The sequence below is a fragment of the Salvelinus fontinalis genome, chromosome 4 (assembly GCF_029448725.1).
Source record: "Salvelinus fontinalis isolate EN_2023a chromosome 4, ASM2944872v1, whole genome shotgun sequence".
Lineage (NCBI taxonomy): Eukaryota > Metazoa > Chordata > Actinopteri > Salmoniformes > Salmonidae > Salvelinus > Salvelinus fontinalis.
Genome location: NC_074668.1, coordinates 58850423 through 58875198, shown reverse-complemented (window position 1 = coordinate 58875198; position 24776 = coordinate 58850423). Strand labels below are relative to the sequence as shown.

Genomic DNA, 24776 nt, shown 5'->3' with positions numbered 1-24776 from the left:
CACGGACTGCGATCTTAGCTCAGGGACAGTTTGAAGAAGGGGTGGGACCATTGTCAGAATATAGTTTGTTTGTTTCCTGAAGTCCTCAATTGGGAATTTGACATTATGGTGGACACAATAAATCACGATCCCACAGCTTCTGTATTGGTGTAGTGCCAAGCATCAAAACCCAACGTCGCATCATGAATAGGTCATTGAGATAGTTCATAAAAATGCAGTTTCACTTTGGACTACTAGACTCCTTTGTTTTTAAGAGCATTTTATTGTGTACATGTCCAGCATGGATCGTTAACACACTCAACAGGAGGTGAACACACACACACCACAAATGTATAAAATCTTCACTTTCTACAGCAAAATAAAACGAAAACACATACGGAATGTTATTGAAAGTACAAAAAATAAATCCTACGAAGTTCAAAGACAAATTCGGAGAAAAACGACACATAATTCAACAAACTAAATGAATATTACAAATAATCATGATAAACATACAGACAAATTAACGTTTTATTTTCATCCCATCAATGTTAATAGGCGTGGTGAGGTTTGAAAAAAAAAAAACAACTCACTGAAGCATTACCCGGGTACTAACTTTCACACAACATTGCTGTAAAGTTTTTAAAACATTTGTGAGATGTAAAGCTGCGCTGCCATAGCCCGGTAGGCTTTTAGTTGCCTGGTTTCCCAAGGACCTGGGAGGAGCAGTCTACTAAGTCAATCGAGAGTTAATAGCATGTGGTGTCAGTTGTTCAAGCTCAGCTGAGTGAGTAAGGTGAGATGCACTCTGGGATAGGGATGCACACCCACCGAGTGTGTCTGGAGCTGAGACGTCGAGACTCAACTGAAGTGCATCGACCATTTCCCCCCCGCCAACCTCTGGATCTGACAGATATCAAACAGAGGATTGAGACATCGAACGCAGGGATCAAAATGAACACCTTTCTCTTGACATGTCTTCCGTGTCATCTTTCTAACAGATCTCTCGTTTTCTCCACGAAGAGCAGTCTGGCATCCTGCGTGGTTGTTGATCTCAATGAATAACAAAAACCATTTTGTCAAGCTAGTGGTTAACCGCGAGACATGATATGAAGCAACTGTACAGGATGCCTGTGAAATGCACTGGCCACAAACAACAACTAACGGGAATATATAGAATGAACATAGTCTGCTGGGTTCCTCTCTATCTTGGATATAAAACATCAGACCGCCTTGGCTGCTTTGCTCCCTCCCTGGCCATGACAGAGCTGCGGGGAGGGACAGAGTGGCATTGTGGGAGGAAAGAAGCTTCCGGATCCTGGCCTAGGGCTCAGCCTGCCTTCCTGCTGGGCCGGAGCAATGACAGCATGGAGGACAATGCTGCACTTTGTGAGAGAGCCCATTGTTACAGTCCCCCTGGGGCCAAGGCAGGGCCTAGACGGGCTGCAGAGAAGACTAGACGAGCGCAGAAGAGTAGAGTGGTGTTCAACAGAGAGAGAGAGGAAGTAGTGACACTGTAAGACTAGAGTCAAGTTATTACAAGGCGACTACAGAGTAATAGCACTCGAAAAACTAACACAAAACACATACACACAGGGTGTTGATACCTCAATCAATCCCTGACATAATATTTCATAACTGTATTTTTCTTAACTGTATTTTTCATAACTGTATTTTTCATTGCTGTATTTTTCATTGCTGTATTATTCATTGCTGTAGTGTTCTAAACAATTCTCATGAAAAACAAAAGAAAAAAGGAAAACAAACAAAGCAGTCTTGGACTCAATCCCAGAGTGCTCTTATAAAGGCTCTAGTTGACTTCAAGCAGGCAGTTCCTTTGTGAAATTTCCCACATTTCCGTTGCATCTGCTTGAGCTAGTTCTTAGGCAGGCATCGTTGGGGACTACAGTGTCTTATTGGGGAGACGTCTCAGGCACACCGAGAAACAGTTGGAAAATAAATCCACACTAAGAGATAGACGTACTAGGAACACAAACAGACACACAGGCCACAAAGGTCTGGGACTAGCAGTGATAGTCTACTCCATACAGGCACAAAGATACTAGCTATCCCAGATAAAGAGAGAGCGAGTAAGGCATGGACTGTGTCTCAGACAATGAGTGAGCATTTTTTGAGTTTGTCCAGATACCTTCTAGGCCTGCTGATGGTGATTTCTCCATTGATTTGTACAGGATGGGTGGGTGGATGGGGACGGGTGGGGGAGTCAGGGGGGAGAAGAGAGAGGGAAGGCTTTTACCTCTGATTAACTCCCCTCTCAACCTCGCAGCACAATGAGGGCAATGGGCGGAGGCGGTCTCCTAGCAACCCCATCGAGCGGGATCCAGCACTGACACACGCAGGACCTCTCATGACAGTGATTCCTCTCCGCTGTCAATAATATTTATAATAGCCCTTTTAACTGGCCTTCCCCCATCTCAGTGGTATTATGGAAGCATCTCACGCATCCTCTGTGCACCGACCCCACCCCCGTCGATGCCTCAGACAGACATGTTCATCACAACTACTGTTTGACGGATGGTAAACAGTGAACGCTGTCAGGTATCTGAGTATAAAATGACTTATCTCTACCTTACGGCAAATCCTTTCTCAGTATCTTTTGGGCTGCTAGTAAATCTACCAGACGTATGCATACTGTACATGGGCCTTTGTGGTTGAAGACAAGAGCATAGGGAATACATAACAATGTGAGAAATAAAGAAGTCACATACACTGCGTGCTACTATTTCCCTTTGGTATCAGAGAATAGACTCCACAGTTCCTTCTCTGGAGCTAGTGAATGTGGGTCATGGGATACAGTGCCAATAATAATCCTTACAGGAAGAGCCCCGCAGTGAGCTCCTCTCCCTCACTCCCCCTACTGCCTTACTCAGCTGTAGGAAGGGACCTCTGGTCTCTCACTCAGCCTGCCTTGCAGCCTTCCCAACCCCCTCCAAAAATCACCAACATCTGGGTAAAACAATCCAGGAACAGACCGTAAGCCTTCCCAAACACTTAACAGATAAGGTTTCTGTCTTTGAACTCCCTTATGTAGATCTCTAGCCTCTCTAGCCTCTCACGCCCTCTCTTGTTACCCTTCTCCCTCTCTGGTAAAGTCTGTCTCTCCGTTTGGACCTCTCAGATAATGAAAAGAAGCCTGCTTTGGTACAGAGAAGGCCTAAGATTCGGGGCTGGGGGTTAACAATATTTTAAAACACCTGCTATTTTTAAACGAGAGAATGTGCTGACATTTTCTGAGTATGTTCCGAGGAATACTTCTCTAGAACAAGCTCAGCGAGAGAGTTAGAGTTAGAGAGAGAGAGAGAGAGAGAGAGAGAGAGAGAGAGAGAGAGAGAAGCCCTCCAATCTATTTAAATCTAGGGGAGTAGGGTATTACAGAGAGAGGGCTCATTGTGTGGTGCATTACTTGAATTATATTTATTAAAACATTTCAGGAGGCTGAAGAATCGCTTGTTCCAAGTATTTCTCAGATGAAAAGTGTTAGTCGATCGCTTACCCACTGGGCACAGATGTTATTTCAAACTCTAGTTTGATTTCATTTTGGTTGAGTTGTCAACTAACTTCAATTCAACATGAAATCAACAAAACATTTCAGCATGTCATTCCCAGCTAGCACATAATGTTCTGAGAATCACATTTCTTTGAGCTTGGTGAGAGCGTGGTTGTCCTATGGTTATTTTGCATAAAACCTCCCCACAATGTTCTGGGAATGGTGCAGGGTAGCCAGCTAGCACATAAAGTTCTGAGAACCATATATTTCTTAGGTTGGAATGTCAGTACTGTTTCCTATAGGTTTCCTCATGGTTCTATTTAAAGTAATGTTCTCCAATTGTTCAGAGAACGTTAAGAAACAAAGTTCTTCTGTGGGAATTTCGGTACTTCAGAATAACTTTTTCTACAGGTTTTCTCATGGTTCTATTTAAAGTTATGTTCTCAGAACGTCCAGAGAACGTTAAGAAACAACGTTCTTCCGTGGGAATTTCTGTACTTCAGCATAAAGTTTTCTGCAGGTTTCCTCATGGTTCTATTGAAAGTCATTTTCTCAGAAACATTCATAAAATGTTCCATAAAATCCCACAATAAAACATTAGTAACGTTTAAAGAACGTTCTAAGAATGTTATTTAAAAACATACATTCTGTTCTCAGCATCAATGGACTAAGTCCATGGAGAGAGAGCAGAATATCATAAGTTCCTAAGAAGGTGAATTTCCATGTGTCCTATCTGTGCTTGGAGTTCATAACAGTTAACCTAAGCTAGCAGTAGTATTAAAAGTCTTATTCCTAGAACTTTATTTAATTACCTTCAAATAACCTATAATTTCCACCTCAGAACATTAATAAAACGTCACAGGAAAACTTTCAGGGAACCATAGTAAAAAGTTCTCACAACCTCCCTGCAACCTACAAATGAACGTTCCCAGAACAGGCAAAATGTTCACTTCCATTCGCAGAACGTTTAAAAGACATTCCGTTTTACTATTCAGGAAATGTATGGCTTCTTTCCCAGAACCAATGGATATCCAAAAACTTCTGTTCCCACAACTTCCAAGGAACCAAATGTGCTAGCTGGGTTTAGGTTAAAAGTTTGGTGGGAAAAGTTGATTCCCTTACGTTGGTGACGTTTTGCAAATCCAATCAGTTTTCCACATTGATTCAACATCCTCACATTGAAATGATGTGAAAACAATATTGATTCAATTCGTTTTTGCCCAGTGGATATTCGTTCAATACCACCTGTCTCTCTCCTACCTCGGTACCTCAACTGCTCCTCCAAGTCCCACACAGAGTCATTTCACAGTGAATTGCCTTTTGTCTTAAAAAAAAATAAAAAAAGGAAACAAGCACCTTTCTTTTCCAACCCTTCCCTATCATAACAACTCAAACTCTCATTGCCATGGTTAATAGGACCGAAACAAGGTTAGAAATGAAGAAGGCACCACGGGACCATGTTTGGTTGAATAAGCCAAACATTTGTGAAAGTTGTCTATAAAGTATGGACAAGATTTCCAATATCATCCATGGTGCCCTTGAATTAAAAACAGATGAGAAAACCAAAAGTTCAGTTAGTGGCTGTTCAACATGGAAGGTCTAGTAATAAAAGGCATTGGGTGAGTTGCAGTTCAAAAGTGACACTATTTACACTGATCTCTCTCCTGTTGATACCTGACGTGCAGTAGGCCTGCTTCAGCTGAAGGAGTCCTGAGTGAGGGAGGAGGTGGGAGGGAGGGAGGGGTGGGAGAGGGAGGGGGGGGGGGGGCTCTCTGCTTTTCACAGAATCAAACCATCCTTCACTCCCTTCATTCTGTGCTGCAGTCTCTCTCTCTATCGCTCTGTTTTGTCTCTGTTTGCCTTTCAAAGGCTAATCCAAGGACCAGATGGAAGTTATCCCAGAGAAACCCGTTGTAACGGGCAGAGAGAGAGAGAGAGAGAGAGAGAATAATGCAGACACTTCCTGGTTTAGAAAAAAAGACTCACACACAACATGAACCAAACAAAAACAAAAAACAATGTGCAAACGTTCTGATATAAATAGACTACAGTCAACTCATTGGGTAGAGCACCATGGGAGGGGAACGAGTTAGGTGTATGTGTTTATGTTTGCTGTGTGTGTGTGTGTGTGTGTGTGTGTGTGTTTATGTTTGTTGTGTGTGTGTGTGTGTATGTATGTGTGTGTGTGTGTGTGTGTGTGTGTGCGTGTGCGTGTATGTATTTGCACATATGTCTCTACTACCATGTTTTGGATGAGAAGATAGAGGAATGAGGGTAGGGTTCAGGTTGTGTGGGGGGGGGGGGGGGGGGAGTTATTAAGTGGGTCAGAGGTCACACCCAGTCCTGCATGGAGCGTTTGCAGTGGACCAGCAGTTTGGGAGCTCCTTTCCTCTTCAGTGTGTTGATGATGGCGTAGACCAGTCCCAGGATGCACAGCACCAGGACCAGAGGTACTGTCACCATGATGATGTTCATAGTGCGCGTCTCGCTCTCGTCGATCTTCAGCACCACGTCCACCTCGTTGGTCTCCTCTTCTCTCTCGTCCTTATAGTCTACATCGTTGGTACGGTCCTGATCCTTGTCCCGCTCCTTGTCCTTCTCCTTGTCCCGGCCTGCGTCAGGGTTGAAGGGCGGGCGATCCACGTCGGGGACCTTGCGGCCCGCGTCGGTGTCCCTGTCTCTGTCTGGGTCCAGGTCCACACTGCAGCCCATGAAGTCCCTCAGGATGGACTTAGGGTAGCCCGGCTCACTCTTCATCCGGTGGTTGTCAAACTTCCAGTACTTGGATCCCTTGTAGAAATACGTATAAGCTGGGAGGGGAAGACAGGGGCAGGATGTTAAGTACTAAATACACTCTTATGATAATCAAATACTTATCCACGGCATTGATTGAGACAGTAAACGCAGTACGGTTCTGGGGAAAAGAACGACAGCAAAAAAAAACGTTTATTTTTCTTCATCCTGTCAAGATAATGTCACTTTTTTCCCTACACTAAGCCCTCTCTTTCTCTCCATCCCTCTCTCCCCCTCTCGCTCTCTCTCTGATTGACCAGACCCACCCTTCTCCTTTGTTCAGTGTTCATTACTGGCATTCTCTTGGCCCCACTCTCGCCTCTCTCACCTCCATCATCGCTGAGGAAAGCCCCCTTGGGAGAGGACGGGACCGCAGAGCCCCACACACTGATTGGCTTGGGGTAGTCCTTGTCTACCGCACGGGACTGTTCGTTAAAGCGCCAGTACCTAGAGACGAGAGGGAGAGAATAACAGTATGTTAAACCGCTATACAGCACGTATGTTAAATCAGGCATTAATGTAGAACTCAGGGTGTATGTGTCTTCTAAGCCAAAAAAAAGCAGTCAGCACACGCCAAGAGATTACGTGATCGTAAGTGTGCAAAAAACATATTCCGTAGCCAAAACATAGAGGACAATTTACAGTAGTGAACACATGATGGAAACACCTTCTGTCAACATGGAAAAGGGCAACAATTCACAGATAGCTAGGAGAGTCCCTTCCTTACCAGTCTCCTTTGAAGAAGTATGTGAAACCTGATGGTTCCCACCAGATGGCTGTCTCTATCTTGTCATAGGGGATGTCCCTGCCGTAGTCTGTCAGCTCCTGGGGGTAACCAGGCTCCAGGTTTGCCTCCCGGAACAACCAGTACTTATTCCCTACAGGTGGAGGAGAGGAGATGTACAGTGGTATAGGAGGGGTGGGGGAACAGATACGTCAAGGAGATGGCAGAAAAGGGAAGACAGATATTGGGTGGGGCATAATAATTCAGAAGGGAGGGATGGAGAGAAAAAGGGAGGGAGAAAGGCGTTCATGGTTAACGGTCCTTTGTGGAGCATAGGGACTTTCCCTTTCCAACAAACTACCACTCATGAACCTGGAGATCGCTATGGAAACTGTTCACCCGCCATTACATTACAGTCTTGTTTATTTGCTGGCTAGCGTGCACCAATAATGGACATTATGGAGAGTGAAATTGTGTTTACGCACAGCTTTGGTTAGATATAATGCATTTGAAGTGGTTGGGAGTGGAAATGTCGAGGACATGGCGAGTCGTTTTTATAAAAATTGTTTTACAGTATGTTAGACCCAGAGGCACCATCCGCGTGCCCTGCTTTCTGTTCTCCTGGCCCAGTTCTACATTGAAAACAAAACCTTCGCAGTCAGCATCTGGAGACCAACGGCTGATGCAACTCTCTCACTCACATCTGCCAGATGTGGCAGGCCAACTTCTGGTCCCTTAGTTTCGACGCTGTGGCTGTCATCCAAATTTCAGAAGGCCTTGCCAATGACATCATTTGCCCGGAAGACTTTCTTTAGGGCGAGCCAGCTGTCTTAAAAAGCTACAGCTCAAATGTCTCCCCAGAAGGAGTTTTCGCTATCTCCATCTGTCTTTCACTGTTTCTGGTTACAAAATTCATGGAACAAAGTGATGCCAGCGGGATCTATAATAACCTCTACAGACAAAATCATATTGAGTAGGTTCTCCTAAGGATATTATTACATTTGTGGTTTAACAATTGAGGAGGAGGGGGGGGGGGGAATCAATAGAAAACCGCAATGAAGTCTGGGCGAAAAAATCGTATAGCAGCAAAAGCACTTGTTATGTCAACCTAATGAGGGAAAATGATCTAAATGAAAGTTAAAAACCTAAAGTGTTTGGGGGTATGGGACGGTTTCTATGGCAACAGTGCAGGGAGGAACGAGGTAGCTGTGACCGAATGAGGAGTCTGGGGAGGATTACAGCTCGAGCCAATGGGCATTCGCTGCCACCAAGGAGATCTCATGTCTAGTCCAATCCGAATTGCATTTCAGCGCAAAACTCTAGGGATCTCCAGTCCTCCCATTTCAACTTTGACGATGTCATTATCTTTTCCATTTAAACAGAAACATAATCTCTTCGATCAATCCAAAGACTGTTTGTCCGTAATATACTATTCGAGGTTACAATACATTTGGGGATCCATGCTAAAGTGAATGTGGAGATCAAGGAACACTTACTATCTGCAAAAACAAGTGTTAATGTGGAATTAGCATTGTTTACTCACTGCTCAACTGTAATTAAATTGTCATGTGGAAAACACTAACAGCTTCAGGTTTAATCTCCAAGGCACACTAGCATAAAAAGAAAATGCACACACTACACACACAGAGGACTGAAACAATGTTTGTGAATCTATTTTAGTATCAGCAACAATGCTTCATTATAATGTAACCAAAGCTTTCAGTTGTTTTGTCATTGCTGCTACTTCAACACATTAGCAACCACTATTCCAGTCCTCTGAGTTGGACTATTTCTCCTCTGTTTAACCCTAATAAAATAAAAAAAACAATGACTGACTGTGTGTGTGTGTGTGTGTGTGCGCGTGCGTTTGTATGTATGCCTCCGCGCCTGCTTGTAGTCTTACGTGTGCGTGCACGTGCGGTACAACAATTACGAGAGTACAAATACCTTTAAAGAAGACAAATTTCCCATCGTGTCTCTCGTAGGCTGCATCGATGTCCCCAGGCAGTCCCCTCCAGAAGTGACCAATGGGCATTGGGTAGTTGTCCAGGACCCTGTTCCTCCGCACCCTCCAGAACCAGCGACCCTGTCAGAAAAGAGCGGGGAGAGACGTTAGAGGGCACATCCACTGGAGCTCTACTGCTCAGCCTGACCTCTAACCTCTGACCCTGCCTGCCTGTGACATGGCTCTCTGGAGCTCCAGACCTAGCTGGGAGCTGCTGCCTGCACACCAGATATGGACGTAACACTGCGTATCAGCAGTTTAGTACCATCACGCAATCATTAAACTGCAGAAACATATGGGAGAGAGGAACAGAGAGTGCCAAACATGATGGGCCATGTGCCCGATAGTTCCTGAACCTCTCCTCTCTATCAGAGCCTGTTCAGCACATTGCCTGCAGGAGGAAGTCTTCACAACCACGTTCAACAGTTTGGATCAATCAATAGGAGAAATACTACAATAATGTACGCATACACTACATACACTACATACACTACATACACATCTGCGCACACATGCTCTCTCTCTCTCTCTCTCTCTCTCTCTCTGCCAGTGTGTCCTCAGTAAGTCCCGAGTCACATGGTGCGGTGGGCGTCCGAGCTTGACCTTCACATTCCCTCCATCTCGTTGGCTCAGGCCCAGAGCTTGAGATTACTTCAGATCTGTCGAATATAGAAACCAGACCCAGGAACTCAGCCAAGGGCCTCTAAATTAAAACCGTCTGTTCTAACACCCACCACCCCCTCCTCCTCCTCCTCTACATCCACTAACCCCCCCCCCCCACCCCACCACTCTCCACGCCACACACTCCCCCCCTTTCATTTCACCACCATGGCACACTCTGCAGCGTCTAAAAGAGAGGGCAGGGTCCCGTCTATAGAAAGAGAAAGAAAGGGCACGTTGAGTTCCATTTAAAAGGTGAGGGAAACAGCTGTTAGCCCGTACTTTCTCTGTCACCTGACTTTAACACAGGCTCTGTTCAGCGTTTGGGGTTCAGGAGAAGCCTGCTGCCGGGTGGTCGGGCTCCCAAGCGCATCCGAAGGCCTGCACTACATGACAAGCCTGCCAGAACGGACAATGAAATAACTAAAGGCAATGCTAGAAGGCTATTAATACCCACGACCACAGCACTGAGCATATCGCGTGTCCAATTACTGTAGGAACTGGTCTGGGCTTGCTGCATGTTGCACGAGGAGCGTTTTACGAGTTGGACTTAAATTAAGTAGTTCAACTGGTTGAACTGTTCTGTTTGTTTTACGTCAGCACAAAACATGCCTGAAATGGTACAAGAGGGAAATCGCCCTCTCAGTGTAGGACTAGGAGTGCTTTCCAAAAACGACCTCACAGATCTGCAATCTCATTCATTAGCGGTAAGTTAATAGCATTGGCTGTCAGCATTAATGGTAAAAGCTAAGAGTTGCATCTTCCTGGCAGCAGCTCTTGTCTTTGTCCTTCAAGCGGGGAAGCGCAGCCTGTTAGTGAACAGAACATCATTTAAAGCAGGCCTGCCCTGCATCCAATCTACTCCAACACGGAGAGGCAGGAAGAGAAGAGGGATGACAGAAGTGTAATTACGATTCTGAAAAAACCCACCCGCACTGGTCAAATGTACTGACTGTGGAGCCTCACAGGCGCACGAGAGAAAAGAGAACTGACCAGATATGACTTTCTGTGAACACTACTCAATGTCAGAGACAGTCTGGGCTTGATGGTACATTTCCTAAAACAGGCTGAGGGCATTAGCAGGAGACGGCTTTGTGAAGCTACAGTCTGTCGTAAGCTGATGTATACCACTTCAAATAAAGCGCGACGACGAAAGAGCACAGCACAGTCAAAGACGAATCTTTTCCCCCCGCTCTCATATCTTCACACCCCTCCAACTCTATGGTGTCTGTCGTGTACACCTCCTCTGCCCTCTCCCACGGAGACAGTTGGACAGAGAGACAGATAACTGGAGTCAAGGCAAATGGCAGTTCTTGGGAAAAAGAGACATACAACTTATGTAGATACAGCCGAAAGTAAGAGGAGTGCAGTAGAGGGACCGTGGCTGTTTTCAGTGTTTGACTTGGACTGAAATAGGTGCCTGCCCTGCTTATATTTATATTTAGGTGCAAGATATCTTTGAGCTAATATTCTAAATGAAGTGCAGGAGCTTAAGCAGTAAAACATTTTAGGTGCCGGTACTCAGCTCCGACGAGTTCCTGCCCAAGTCAAGCACTGGCTCTTTTCATACAAAAGAGAAGAGTTGACCACATCAACTGAAGCGTAAACAGTGAAATTCTCTCCAGCTGTCGGCAAATGGCCTAACAAATGGTTCAAATGAGAGCCATCGACGCAGCCCTGGACTGGTTGGTCCTGCGGTTGTTAAGGCACACCTGAGACCTAGAGAGGGCTGCTCCTCACATCTTTACGGGGCTCCATGTCATAAAATGGAACGGCTCTGAGGTTTTACAGCCTGCTTAGGGCCCAATTGAACCCAGGCCCTGAACCAACTACCCATAAGGCTCTCCAGATGATCCTAACCTGGGGATAGCAGATTTTACTGCACTACTGAGACACAGACAGACAGCGTCATGGTTATCACGCCCACCGGCTGCAATAAGACCAGCCTTTGATCAAATGACCTGCTAGATCAAATCAAATCAAATTGTATTGGTCACATGTTTAGCAGATGTCTGTAGCGAAATTCTTGTGTTCCTAGCTTCAACAGTGCAGTAATATCCAACAATACACAACAATACACACACATCTAAAAAGCTCAATTATGGAATTAAGAAATATAGAAATATTAGGACGAGCAATGTCGGAGTCTGGAGTATAAATATAAATGCACATGTATATATGTGACGGGATGTATAGACCATAGACAGTATATGGATAGAATATGTAGTATATCTGAAGAATAGGATATGTACAGCAATAGTTAAATAGGATGGTCTTGACTAGAATACAGTATATACTAATGAAGTGGGTAAAACAGTATGTAATCATTATTAAAGTGACCCGTATTCCATGCCTATGTACATAGGGCGGCAGCCTCTAAGGTGCACGGTAGAGTAACCAGGTGGTAGCCAGCTAGTGACAGTACTGCATGTAGGTCATGCAGCCATCCAAGAGCATCTGTTCCTCGCAGCCGCGCTGAGACGGAATCAACTCAATTCATATGTGTAGGGGGCAGTCTGAGGTCCTCACCTTGAACACAAACATCTCTCCCCTGAGCACGGTGACCGCGTCGAAGTTTCCTTCACAGATGTTTGGGCCGTAGTGGTCCGGGCGGGCAGTCGTGCGGGGATTGTCTGGCCTCCGGGGTGGGGCGTTGGGGGGAGAGTTAGGGGGAGATCTGGGCGGAGTGTTGGGAGGAGAGTTGGGGGGTGACTTGGGGGGAGAGTTGGGTGGAGCGTTGGGGGGTTTGGGGTCTGGCTGGGCTGGCCGGCGAGGAGTGACAGTGGGAAGAGCCTGGGTGGGTGTACCGCCTGGCTGACCTGCAGAAGATAAAGTGATAAACACATTAAAGAAAAGCAGTTAGAGGCTGCTCTCCACTCCAAAATGCTAAAAGGAAATCAAGGGCTCGGAGATTTGTCCTCCAACTGATCTCATAATTGGTAGCTGGGTCCTGGTTTTGCCCAAACTAGATAAGTGGATATGTGAGTCAGCAGGCTGATTCCCCGCTTAGAGCTGTGGGAAGGAGGCATGTAGAGTGGAAACACAGACCTCATACTATTCCAACTTCAATCAGGGTTCCAAACACAGGGGTGCCCAGGGCTGGAACTCCCCACTCTTATACAGTGCCCAAATCAGACTATACTGCAAATCAGACTATACTGCAGTGCCCAAATCAGAGTAAAACACTGAAAACAGAAGCTCTTACAGCCAGCATTATCAGGTCCATATACCAGTAGTTTTGTCGCAGAGGGCCAACTCACCATAGATCTGTTGTATTCCTCTGAGGTCATCCTCAGGCAATTGAAAGTCATCCGTTTCCATCCACTGGTAGAAAGGAGCCATGATGGCCATTGGGTTGTTGGAGTGTTCCAGGCCCAGGGCATGGCCCAGCTCATGTACCGCAACAAGGAACAAATCATTACCTGGAGAGAGAGAAGAGAGACATATATATAGAGAGAGAGAGAGACAGAGAGAGCGAGAGCGAAGGATAGTCATTATCATACTCAAGGCACTTAAGAAGAATACACCTCGTCACGACTAAACCTAAAATAGACAGCGAGTGAGTAAAGTCAGAAGCGCAATGACCTGAGCTGTGGCCACAAGCAGGAAGCGTTAACAGAGTTACTGGGATCACCCAGGAGGGAATGGCAGACAACGAGCGACACGGGCCATTCAGGCCGCATCTCACGCGACGTGTCTTGATTCATCCTCTCTCTCCACACGCTAACTGACCGTGTGTTGATTCAGGAGCCAGAACACTTCATTCATTCATGCTACAGACATGTAAAGCAAAAAGGCACTGAAACCACGACAATCTAGTAGTGTAGCCTTAGGAACCGGAATGAAAGACAGAAATGTACTGTACCTCGCTTCCAAAAGAATGGTTCTAAAATGGTTGGTGTGAAATGAAGGACAGCTATATTTGGCAAGTTTAGCAAATAGAGTTGACTTGGAGAGCTCGGGGCTTGGGTTGGGGCTGGAGCTGTGGTTGGAGATGGGGCTAGGGTTGAACCTGGGGCTGGGGTTGAAGCTGGGGTTGACGCTGGGGATTTGGGTTTTAGTTGGGGGTTGGGTTGGAGGTAGAGGTGGGGGTTGGTGGGGAAGTCAAGGGGTTTTCCCATTTTGACCCTGGTTATTGTTCCCCAGAGCTTGCCAAGTGAGGAACACAGTTACGTCATTCTAACTGAGACTACATGGCGGTGGGGCAGTAGTCTACGCGTTCAGACAGTAAGCTCCTCCCATTGGGGTTATGAAGTCAAAGCAGAAAAATGTGCTTGTTCAGGGTTTTTAATGGTGTTAATGGTGCTCTCAGTAGCTAAAGCGGTCGGTCTAATGTCTTCTGATAAGCATCAAGACACGCACTCCTCGTACCCTAATCAAAGCCTGCCATTGTCCCAGACAGACTGACAGTGATGCATTGTCACCGCAACAGAGAACACATCTGTGACACAGTGACCGCCATTTCAACCGCCTTCCACAAAGAACATCCATTCGCCTTTTAAGTTGGTTCCAAGTTATGGCATGGTACTTTCCCAGCAAATGACACATTATTCCATTCCAGCATTAGTTGACATTTAACCTGATCTGTGGGCCATCCCACAGATCAGGTGAAATAAAAATAAAAATCCTGTCTGAAATGAAGGCTGAGGGTGGTTGGTGAGATGTCTGTAGGGATCACTCTATTATACTGACTGACAGCAGTATGTCATATGGCTTCTGTCATCTGAGGAAGTTGAGATGTTCAGGATTCCTCCTTTTGCCAGCTCCATGCTCTCATCCCCTCCCCTTCCAACTTCTCCTCCAACCACAACCTGTGACTTAGCAAGCTTTCAGCACAACCAAGTTACTCTAAAAAAAATATACCACAGGATACAGAGAAAGAAAGGGAGAGAGAGAGGAAGGGGAAGAAAGAAGTCTCTGTAAGGTAACCCTGACAACCGTGCGGCTCACAGACTTCAAACGTCTCAGGAGAAGAGCCAACTTATCTCTCTTCCCCCTCACTCAAATGAACACAGCAGCACATATCCCCATCTACGAGCCTAATGAATAGACTTGCAGCTTTGTTGGATATCAGTGTGTAATAACCACAGCACTTGTCAAGCGTGTTGAAGCTTTGCCAACAATGTCGTTAATGTGCCACGAAAACTTAGTTGACCTTTGCTTTAAGAATTTAAGAAGTTTAAAAGACCGTTAAAAGTCATGTGTCAAGAGAATTTTAAAGACCCAGGCTACACGAGGAAACGACAGTGTTAAAGACGGGGTCAACTCAAAAACCGGTCTCCCACTGTGGAATTACCTCAACACCCTCGTTGTGGCATTTAGACTTCTCTCCGATCTGTCCAGTAACACCTCCTACTCTCTTGACCTCACCAAGCAGAGCCAGCCACCTGCCTCTGCTCTGACTGGCTCAGGAAATGACAACGTTCACCTCCACAAGGCAGGGAAAACCCTCAGTCCCTCATCAAGACCACTCCGGGCAACACCAGTTTGGTTAATGATTGAAAGGAGGAAAAGAGGGGGGGATTTAGAACGAAAGAATTCTACCATTCCTTAAAACACGGCTTTGAGAGCCGGTGGGAGTTGCAAGAGCAGTATGACGTCATCCATCTAACTTTGAAGTTTAATGGAGGAGTGAAACTCGACAGATTCTCAACAAAATGAGTGACGATCTGGTTTGTCGTGGCAACTATGGTTGAACAAGTGGAAGGCGGGGACAAACCAGCTGAAGTAGGTGAGGAGAGAGTAAAGCAGGGACGTTGCATTTAATTCAGAAGAATGTACAAGAAGTAACGGTTCTGGTGTAGCGCTAAAGAGACCGGTGTCCATCCACATCCATCACCTACCTTGCAAGTTCCCATTGCCGATGGTCCACGGCTCATCAGAGTCAAAGTGAGTATCACCACCCATACCAGGACCAGGGAAGTAGGCGTGGGCCAGGAACCCGCCCTCGCCATCGAAGGGTGAGCTGTCTCCATGGAAACCCGAGGCAAAGAAGATCATGATGTCAGGCTCCTTCCTGCGGCCATATTTGATCTCCTGGTAGGGGATCTCATCGAAGGTCAGCGGGGTCACCTTCTGCCACACCTTGAAGGCCCTACGGATGGCCTCATACGAGTTGTACTCCCCGATCTTTGGTGTGTAGTTCTGTATACTGCAAGGGAAGAGGAGGAATCCAAATGAAAACTCATTTGGAATTTGGTTATGGGCGAAGATGAACCAAGATGAAGTAAATCCTGTTATTTACCTGTAGGTGAGGTGGCTCTTGTTCCATTTGTGGCCAGTGAGTGCATAACGTTTGCGCCGAACGTTGGTCTTGATCTGACCCCCAAACTTGTCTGGGACTCCACACCGCGGCCTCCGCATGGCTCTAGGGGGGGACATCAGGGTTACACTCCCCACTCCTCTACACAGTGTCACACTGGGGTTTTATGTGGTGCCGTACCATTGAAAGGGTTCATGCGTTGTATGTGCAGTAACTGATCTGTGGGTTCAAGACGTGGCGGCGGGGTAGCCTAGCGGTTAGAGCGTTGGGCCAGTAACCGAAAGTGTTGCTCGATCGAATCCCTGAGCTGACAACGTAAAAATCTGTCCTTCTGCCCCTGAACAAGGCAGTTAACCCAATGTTCCTAGGCTGTCATTGTAAATAAGAATTTGTTCTCAACTGACTTGCCTAGTTAAATAAAGGTTCAAAATAAAAAAGAAAGATTGCTCCCTGTTGGGGATTTGATATCTACACCCCAGACCGCCTCACACTCCCATCACTCCAAGGCTCAAATCCTTCCGTCTCCCTCACACTGTACAAATCCACTACAAACTAGGAAATGAATCCATTGACATGATTGGACCCCTAGGCATCCGAGAGAGAGAGAGAGAGAGAAAGGTCTGGTTCAGGAGAATAGCATTAGGATGGCAGTAATGACAGAGCACAACGGGGAAGGAAGTGTGACATACGTCACCGTGCCGTGGTCCATGGCGCCGGTGACCGCCAGACCGTAGAAACGCTGCATGTCGCTGACGGCATTGGAAAGGATGTGAGCTGACCGCATGGTGGACATCTGTCTGCTGGCCTGAGGTAGGTAGCCATACATCCGCAGCCATGACTGAGAGAGAGAGGGACAGAGAGAAACTTAACACCATACAGAGTGTACACTTCTAAGGCTGCAATTCTGATTTTTTGGGGGGGGCCAATCACATCAGGTCTTTTCACATCAGATCTTTTTCAGAGCTGATCTGATTAGTCAAAAGGCCAATTAGTGAAAAAAAAGATCTGAATGTAAACGCAGCTTAATAGGCATACAGAACAGCGTAACTAATTGGCTCCTTATAGGACACATCACTGCACTCTATATTCTTCTGTGAACTGGTCATCTCTGTATATCCGTCGCAAGACGGTTGATGCTTATTTATAAAACCCTCTTAGGCCTCACTCCCCCCTATCTAAGATATCTACTGCTGCCCTCATTCTCCACATACAACACCCGTTCTGCCAGTCACATTCTGTTAAAGGTCCCCAAAGCACACACCTCCCTGAGTCGCTCCTCTTTTCAGTTCGCTGCAGCTAGCGACTGGAACGAGCTGCAACAAACACTCAAACTGGACAGTTTTATCTCCATCTCTTCATTCAAACACTCAATCATGGACACGCTTACTGACAGTTGTGGCTGCTTTGTGTGATGTATTGTTGTCTCTATCTTCTTGACCTTTGTGCTGTTGACTTTGCCCAATAATGTTTGTACCGTGTTTTTGTGTGGCTACCTTGTTGTGTTGCTACTATGTTGTTGTCATGTTGTGTTGCTACCATGCTGTGTTGTCATGTGTTGCTGCATTGCTGTGTTGTTGTCTTAGGTCTCTCTTTAGTGTTGTGTCTCTCTTGTTGTGATGTGTGTTTTGTCCTATATTTATATTGTATTTTTTAATTTTTTAATCCCAGGCCCCCGTCCCCGCAGGAGGCCTTTTGCCTTTTGGTAGGCCGTCATTGTAAATAAGAATTTGCTCTTAACTGACTTGCCTAGTTAAATAAAGGTTAAATTTGAAATAATGTAAAAAAATACATTTTAAAAAACTGCCGTGTGGGGGAGGAAGGCATGATGGGAGAAACCTGATACAATCACAGACTTCAGATTGACCGTTCCACCTGTTAAAGGGATATTTAATACCACCACAGGCTGTGCCAGAGCGTCACGGCAGATAGATCTACAGATGGAGACACTCAACAGGGTGGCCAAGGAACTCTATCAGCTAAACCATCGTGAAAGAGAGAGGTCAGGATCTATCCAGCCGCACCAAAATGACCCCCCCTCAGCTGATGGGTAATGCCTGGGAGGCGGAGGATAAGGAAAGGTAGGGGTTGGCTTTTCTCTGAAGCCCATGCTACTGTATAGGAGGCTACTGATCTTTAATTACGTAATTAGCGCTAATTAAATAAGACATCCCCCACACATATACTGTAAAAAACACATCTAACCCTATACTGTGGTTGCCGAATCATCGCCCTGCCTGCTGTAACCAACGTGGAGGCAATAACAGGGCTAGTGATTGAGAGCAGGGTTAACACGGCGGGTTAACTTTATGCATCTCCGAGTTTGATTACACACAGCTGCGCTGAGACACCCTTTTGTTGACAGCAGTTTGTGTCCGAGAGATGATAAATCACAGCGTATGAACCAGTGAGGCAAAAGCAATATTTTTACTGAAGAAAAAGACACGGGAAACACGTGGCATACATTTCCTCATCTTCCGAAGAGCCATTTAACATCCAGTGAGATGTTTTACCTCTCTGCCTTGAATCATTCTCAACCACTTCCAACTGTTCGAAAATCTTCAGAAGCCTCGTGGAGGGAGACGTGAATGGCCACACTTTTGTTGATGCCACTCCTCTGATATTTGTAAGACTGCCCCGTGTGACTGAGTGTGCGAAGCGGCCACATGATTTACACAAGAATAGTAACAATCTCTGACCCTGTAACACAAGCAACCATTGACATCTTGAGAAACTCTTAAAGACACACCTCCTCCCAGAGCAGTAAATTAGTGAATTACCAGGGGGGGTGGGTGATTAGAAGTGGACCTATCCCTACCATACAGGCACCGGACTGAGCAGAGCGGAGTGCTATAATGGTTACTTCACTTCTAGCTAAGGACCAGGCCTGGGTAGCTGTTCCTAGTTGCAAGGGGCTCCCTCTGGTTTCTGGCTGGCATGATCTCCCCCTTCCAACCCCCCTGCTCACAGAAGACACAGGCCTTTGTGGTCCCCTCCCTCTGCTGTTATGCAGGACTGAATAGCCGGCCCTGTTTCTGGGCACAGGCTGAATGTAAACCCCTCTTTCTCCAGGGCACCAACTGGGGCCCCCAGATCCCATGCTGCTGCTTCTGGAAACACGGCTGACGAGAGAGCCTTACAGAGAGCTGAAACACTGCTCTGTCTCTCTCTCTGCTCTTTCTCCGCCGGCACTCTCTCCAGCCTCTCTTACTCTCTTCCCCTTCCCTCTCTCGCTCTGATATCAACTTCCTCTCTCTTTCCTGTCACATTCTCAACCCCCTGCTGGCTGGCTACCTCTTTTTGCTTCCCTCATTCTACATTTTTCTCTCTCTCTTCCATACAAATTCAGGCAGATACTTTCCCTATATTTTCATTGGATATGGGTGGAAGCGGAGAATGGCTGGTTTATAGCTGGTTTAGGTGGGACCCACCTTATCTTCCAGATAAGAGCCCGATCACACAATCTGAGTCCGGGGTTCTGGAGGGTATAGGAGATGGAGGGGAGTGTTCATACAAGATGGAAAATATATGATCCCAGCCTGTAAAATACACAACAACCAGGTTTCTTTTCTCTCTGGCATCGTTCGGGATGGTATTTATTGAAGGGCGTTGGAACAAGAGAAATAGGCTGCACCACGTTATAGATATATGAAAGCACCCTTTTAAAAAGTAAAGTGCTTCAGTCTGTACCCTAGCCTCCCAGAATCCTCTGTACTGAATACAAAGCAAGGCTATGGTTCCAGGGGGGAGTGAAGCGCAGGACGTATTTTAGTCCAATCAGCCACCCTGTCAGCAGCTCCTTCAATAAGACCTTGAGCCTACCTGCCAAAACGAAGGCCTCCTGGATCCAGCAATTCACGAAGAATTGTAAAACGAGCCTCACTCGCTGTGTGTGCTTGTGTGTGTGTGCATGCGTGCGTGTGTGTCTGCGTCCCGCACAATGTCAGCCAAGACACTAACAAATGGAGAATGCTTTTATTCCCTGGACTTGGTAGCCTGCCATCTTTTGGTCCTAACCTCCAGCAGTGAGAGAATAAAAATGAAGGAGAGAGAGACAGGGGGAGGAAATAAAAAAACACACACAGGCACTGTCCTACTCTGTAAAGGGAGTGTCTTGAGAGAGAGAGAGATAGCGAGATGGACACAGACAGAGAGAGCGCTAGAGACAGAGAGAAAGAGAGAGAGAGAAGAGCGAGAAACAGGGATCCAGAGAGATAAAAAAAAATGAGAAAACGAGAGAGATCCGGAGGGAAGACAGACACCATTAGAGGTTAATGGCATTTCCCGTTCTCATCACTACCCATTACCTCTCGCCATGGCGATGAAACCTCGCTGTGCCCATGGCGACGGGCAACCTCAGGGGAACACAAAGGAACTGGTTGGAATACATGCAGTTGACATGCTGCAGATTCCATGGATTAGCAGAAATAGAGGGAGGCTGGCTCTGCCAACGTTAAGGGTTAAACTGGGGATAAAGATAAGGCTTCAGGAAGCAAACAGTCGGCCTCCTGTGTCCTGCAGACTTAATCAACCCTCGCCCCTCCCCCTTCTCCACCTCTTCTCTATGCTGGTCTCTCTTGCTCCCTCGTTTCACTCTGAAACAGTCCTCTCCAGACAAGAGCTCTCATTGTTGCTCCTCAGCTGCCTGGGAGTCCTGCAGGCCTAAATGTCTCCCCACTGTTTGTGTCCCATTTGGAGAGAGAAAAAGCTGTCACACTTACCCATCACATGCGGCACAGCTGAGCAAGCCGCCTAGTACACTCTTTCTTTCTCTCCCTCTCTCTATCATTTACCGCTCCCTATCACTCCCACTCCATCTCTGTTCATCGGACAGTGTAGGAGTCCAGTCTCCTGTGATAGGTTAAGCTGTAGGCTCAGGGAGGGAGCTGATGTCCATAGCGTCGGTGAGAAAGTTCAGTAAAAACGCAAAAGGGAGAATCCATTCAAGACAGATCTCAGCTGAGCTCATATGCATATTATTCATGCATGCTGATTAACCCCGTTATATTGAATTGAATGGAGAGAGAATATCAGCTATGGGCTAAGTGTAACAGTTTAGTGAAGACACACACAAAGCGTGAAATTCTCAAGTAAACACCAACCCACACCTTGAGGACAGATGTTGGTAGATAGGCGTTAACTAACAGGCTGTCTGTTCTCGTCAGTCTCCACGCCGCCCCATATTTTTTTTAAACATTCCCTCGGTCAACAAGTCTCCCTGACCACACTTAAAGACCCCATTACCACCTAAACACTACAATGCTAATACTCAGCCAGGATGTGGCACGTCGGGACAAGAAAGGCCCCCCGGTCTTTTTGTCTGGTAAACAATGGCTGCCGGGTTCAGCAGTAACTACTTGTGCGTGAGCCTCAGTCCTCATCGTAATCCTTCAGTCTAGCCAGTGACAAATCTGCCTCAGTCAGAGTGCACTCAACCAAAACACAAACATAAACACAACTCCGGTAAGAATGCATGGGCACGCATTGGCCGACCCATCACTGATGTGATCAGTATTGACTAACTGAAGGATGACAATATCGATTTTCCTCAGCACAGTGTTTCAATCTAAACTCAGTCAAAACAGAAAATGTGTGTCAGTCTGTTTTTTATGAAGAATGATCTTTTAAATGTCTGTTTTACAGTGTTCGCAAGAGGCTGTGAGTGTTTTTAGATTGAAGGACCAACACCGTAGACATTCATTAGTGGATGATTTATTATGACCCAAGGATGTTTTATACTCCTTTGTGGGTTTGTCTTACATTTACATTGTCTCTGCTAAATATGCCATATTATAGTATTCTAATTATATTATTAAGTTATAATATTGGTAATATACCTTGGGAGTCCCATAGGCCGAACACCATTGTCATGGTCACTGGGGCTTTGAGAGTCTAGTGCCACATAAAATCACATTAATATATATATATATATCTATTTGGCAGTGGTAAATCCAGGGTGAAAGCTGGGACAATAAAAAGTAGACCTCATCTGGCCGTCTGAAAAAAAATACAACCGGTGTTTCCCATCCATGACGATGCAGGAGAACAACTCCTGATCTCTCACGGCACCGGAACCTTCCAGCTAGCACAAAGGTGCTACGGTATAGACGTTAAATCTGCCACAGGCCCCACAGGTGGGAGAAATGTGTATACACATGGGTTGGCAAAGGAACTAGGCAGATTGTGGTGGTTCAGACTGCCTCGCGTGGCTACGTGTTACTCCTCTGACTTCAAAGTGGCGTAACAATTTTTTGGATAGTCACAACACAGCAACCGACCTCAAATGCAGCGGCCCGTGAGACAGAAAGAAACAGCGTGTGCATAACTGACCCCTTCATTAAGCCTTGACCTGACGGGAGAGGCTAAGCACTAGAGTCAACACAGCATGGTAAAGTGGGTGCAGCTGGGACAAAGTCCACAAAAACACAGACCGATACAATAACAAAGGAGAAAGGGCATTACAAACATTCAATACTGCTCCGCTGGGTTGAAACTGGCCCTCCACATTCAGTTGGTGTGTTGTAAAGATAAACTAGAGGGGTATATTCGTCTCTACACATTTGTTGGGACATTTGATTCCCTCTGGCACACATGTTTATTGCTAAGCTCGCCGCCCCAAACATTAGCCTACATCTCGCTCCCTCTCACCTATCTCGCCCCAAACATTAGCCTACATCTCAGCTCACTCTCACCTATCTGGGGCAGGTCGGAAATCAGCACTGCCTGCTGCTGAAGACAGAAAGCGTGATGGTCTGGAAATGAACTGCGAAAGCATTTGCCTATCCCCCCCCCCCCCCCCCCCCCCACATTTAATCATTCAGTTGATTCACACTGTACGTCCAATGCAGGGGGCAACTAGTGAGATGAGCATGACTCGGTCAGTGACGCATATATCTTTTCAGGTACTGTTGTAGTATTTCAAGAAAGCAAAACAACCCTACCTGTAGGAAGGTAAAGTGGTGGACCAATACTATGGATATGCGCTTACAGAATGTGGTTATAACAGTGGGATTACTTAACCTGACCCAGATCTCCTCTAGGAACAGCAGCTTTCCACATATGGTGCTGCCTGCAAGAGTGTGTCAGTGTGTCAGTGAATTGAGTAAGATTTGTGTAGTTTGGCTAGCAGCATGGCCTTTTTGGGGAGAAGTTCCAGCCCAGGAGGACCCTGTTGGCGGCACACAGGGGATAGTCCTGTTAATATTGGAACAGCTAGTTATGAGCAGGATATGCAGCTTGGTGTGCTGGATCGAGTTCCTCAGACCGAATGAGCTGGGTCATTAAGTTCAAAGTGTGTGTAAAAGTGCCCCATTTGCCTTATGAATAAGCAACATGTATAATAATGATCTGACTTTTTGTTTCAATACTGGAACAGACTTGACCGAACAAATATTTTGGTTTTCTTGCAGGGTATGCAAAATGATTAGGAAGACCTGTCCCCAGCACACATAATTGTTATTTTGGGCGCAAGGTTGTCAATGTTATACGCGACCATCTGTATTGAAATATGGGCCGTCAAATAGCAATGTCAGCAAAAATTAACTGGAGTTTTGGTGAGAGTTTAAAAAAAAAAATGTATGTGTTTTGCAGAATATTATGATACATTAAAACGTGTTCTTCTATAAACACTACAGCATTGTTGTCCCACATGGAACACTCTGAACATTGACAGTTTCAGTGACGATGATCCAATTACCTCTGCATTAAAAGCGTCATCCTCTCCTCCGTGTGTCCCGAGACAGGTGACCCAAAGCACGAGGAGAGAGGGAACTAACGTCCGTCTCCAGAGTAAGCAAATCCAGTTTTCCCATGAGGATGCCATAGCCTACTCTTGGCTTGCCAAAACCCCGGACAAGGAAATGGATACCTTGTCCAATTGTCCACTGTGCCACTGGGTACAAAGACGTGCTTCAAGTTGTTAAGAATAGTTTATGTTGGTCACCTTCCAAGGAGTTCCTCAGAAATACTATAAATGTTAAGAGGAACTCATTTTACATTTGCTATGGCGAGGACATCAATACAGACAATGACATTCATCAACTCCGTCACTATCGCTTCCAGAAACAAAGGTTCACTCGAGTAGCCAGAGGTGTTGCAGCTGTTCGAAAGGTTGTCCTTTTGACTGCCAAACTACAAGTCTTCTCCACAGTTCTGTTTGAATTGACCACAGTCCCAGGAGGGGGATCAGAGAAGTCTGGCACTGTTGCCAAGATTTCTAAAACGCGTAGGTTGCCTATTATTACTTGCGGGCGTGTCCCAATTTTACTCACAATTCCGTATCAGGATTAGCCGATAAAAAGTAATTTCCTAATAACCAGCTTTATGGAAGTGGCATGTTGGTGTCACTGCACCAGAAGCCAGCTCACAAAGCACGCATAGTGACTTTAACCGTAATATGTCAGTCATTTACTGAACTGCTTTGTGTAACAGGCTTAAAATTGACAGAATAAAGCCCAGAGAAACGGAAAACGGTTGAAGGTTAAATAACGGGTCCAAGTTTGTTGACAATTATTTACAGAACCCGACAAAGAAGTTGAAGTCGGCTGCAGCTGTCCAACACTCGCGCAAATCTAGAACGGGTCTCCCCGAAGCCTGTTTTGAATCGCGGAGCCTCTTGTGATTATTTAATATGATGGTTCTCTTTCCGTTAAAATCCAGATTCTTCTTCCAGTTTCCCTGGACTCTGTCCACTCTGTTCTGTTCCTCTCCCGGGTCGATTTAAGTGCGGTTTATGTAGCGGGGCAACTCGAAGCTGGACTGGCTGCTTCATCAGTAACTCTGTACCTTGTGCGTCGCCGTCAAAGTCGTTTCTCCAGCTATCAAATCAGTAAGGAGAGCGGATGTAGCC

General features: G+C 46.1%; 1 protein-coding gene across 1 annotated transcript; it reads right to left on the bottom strand.

The window, feature by feature from the left end:
• Nucleotides 1–242: 242 nt before the first annotated feature.
• Nucleotides 243–24714, bottom strand: LOC129854058 (matrix metalloproteinase-15-like). Its single transcript, XM_055920684.1, has 10 exons — nt 23625–24714; nt 16621–16769; nt 15914–16036; nt 15513–15820; nt 12930–13091; nt 12199–12488; nt 8952–9090; nt 7008–7158; nt 6609–6727; nt 243–6297 (listed from the first exon to the last, which is right to left on the bottom strand). The coding sequence occupies exons 1-10, from the start codon at nt 23748–23750 to the stop codon at nt 5819–5821; spliced, it is 2046 nt and encodes a 681-aa protein (XP_055776659.1). The 5' UTR covers nt 23751–24714; the 3' UTR covers nt 243–5818.
• Between the last annotated feature and the right edge of the window lie 62 nt (nt 24715–24776).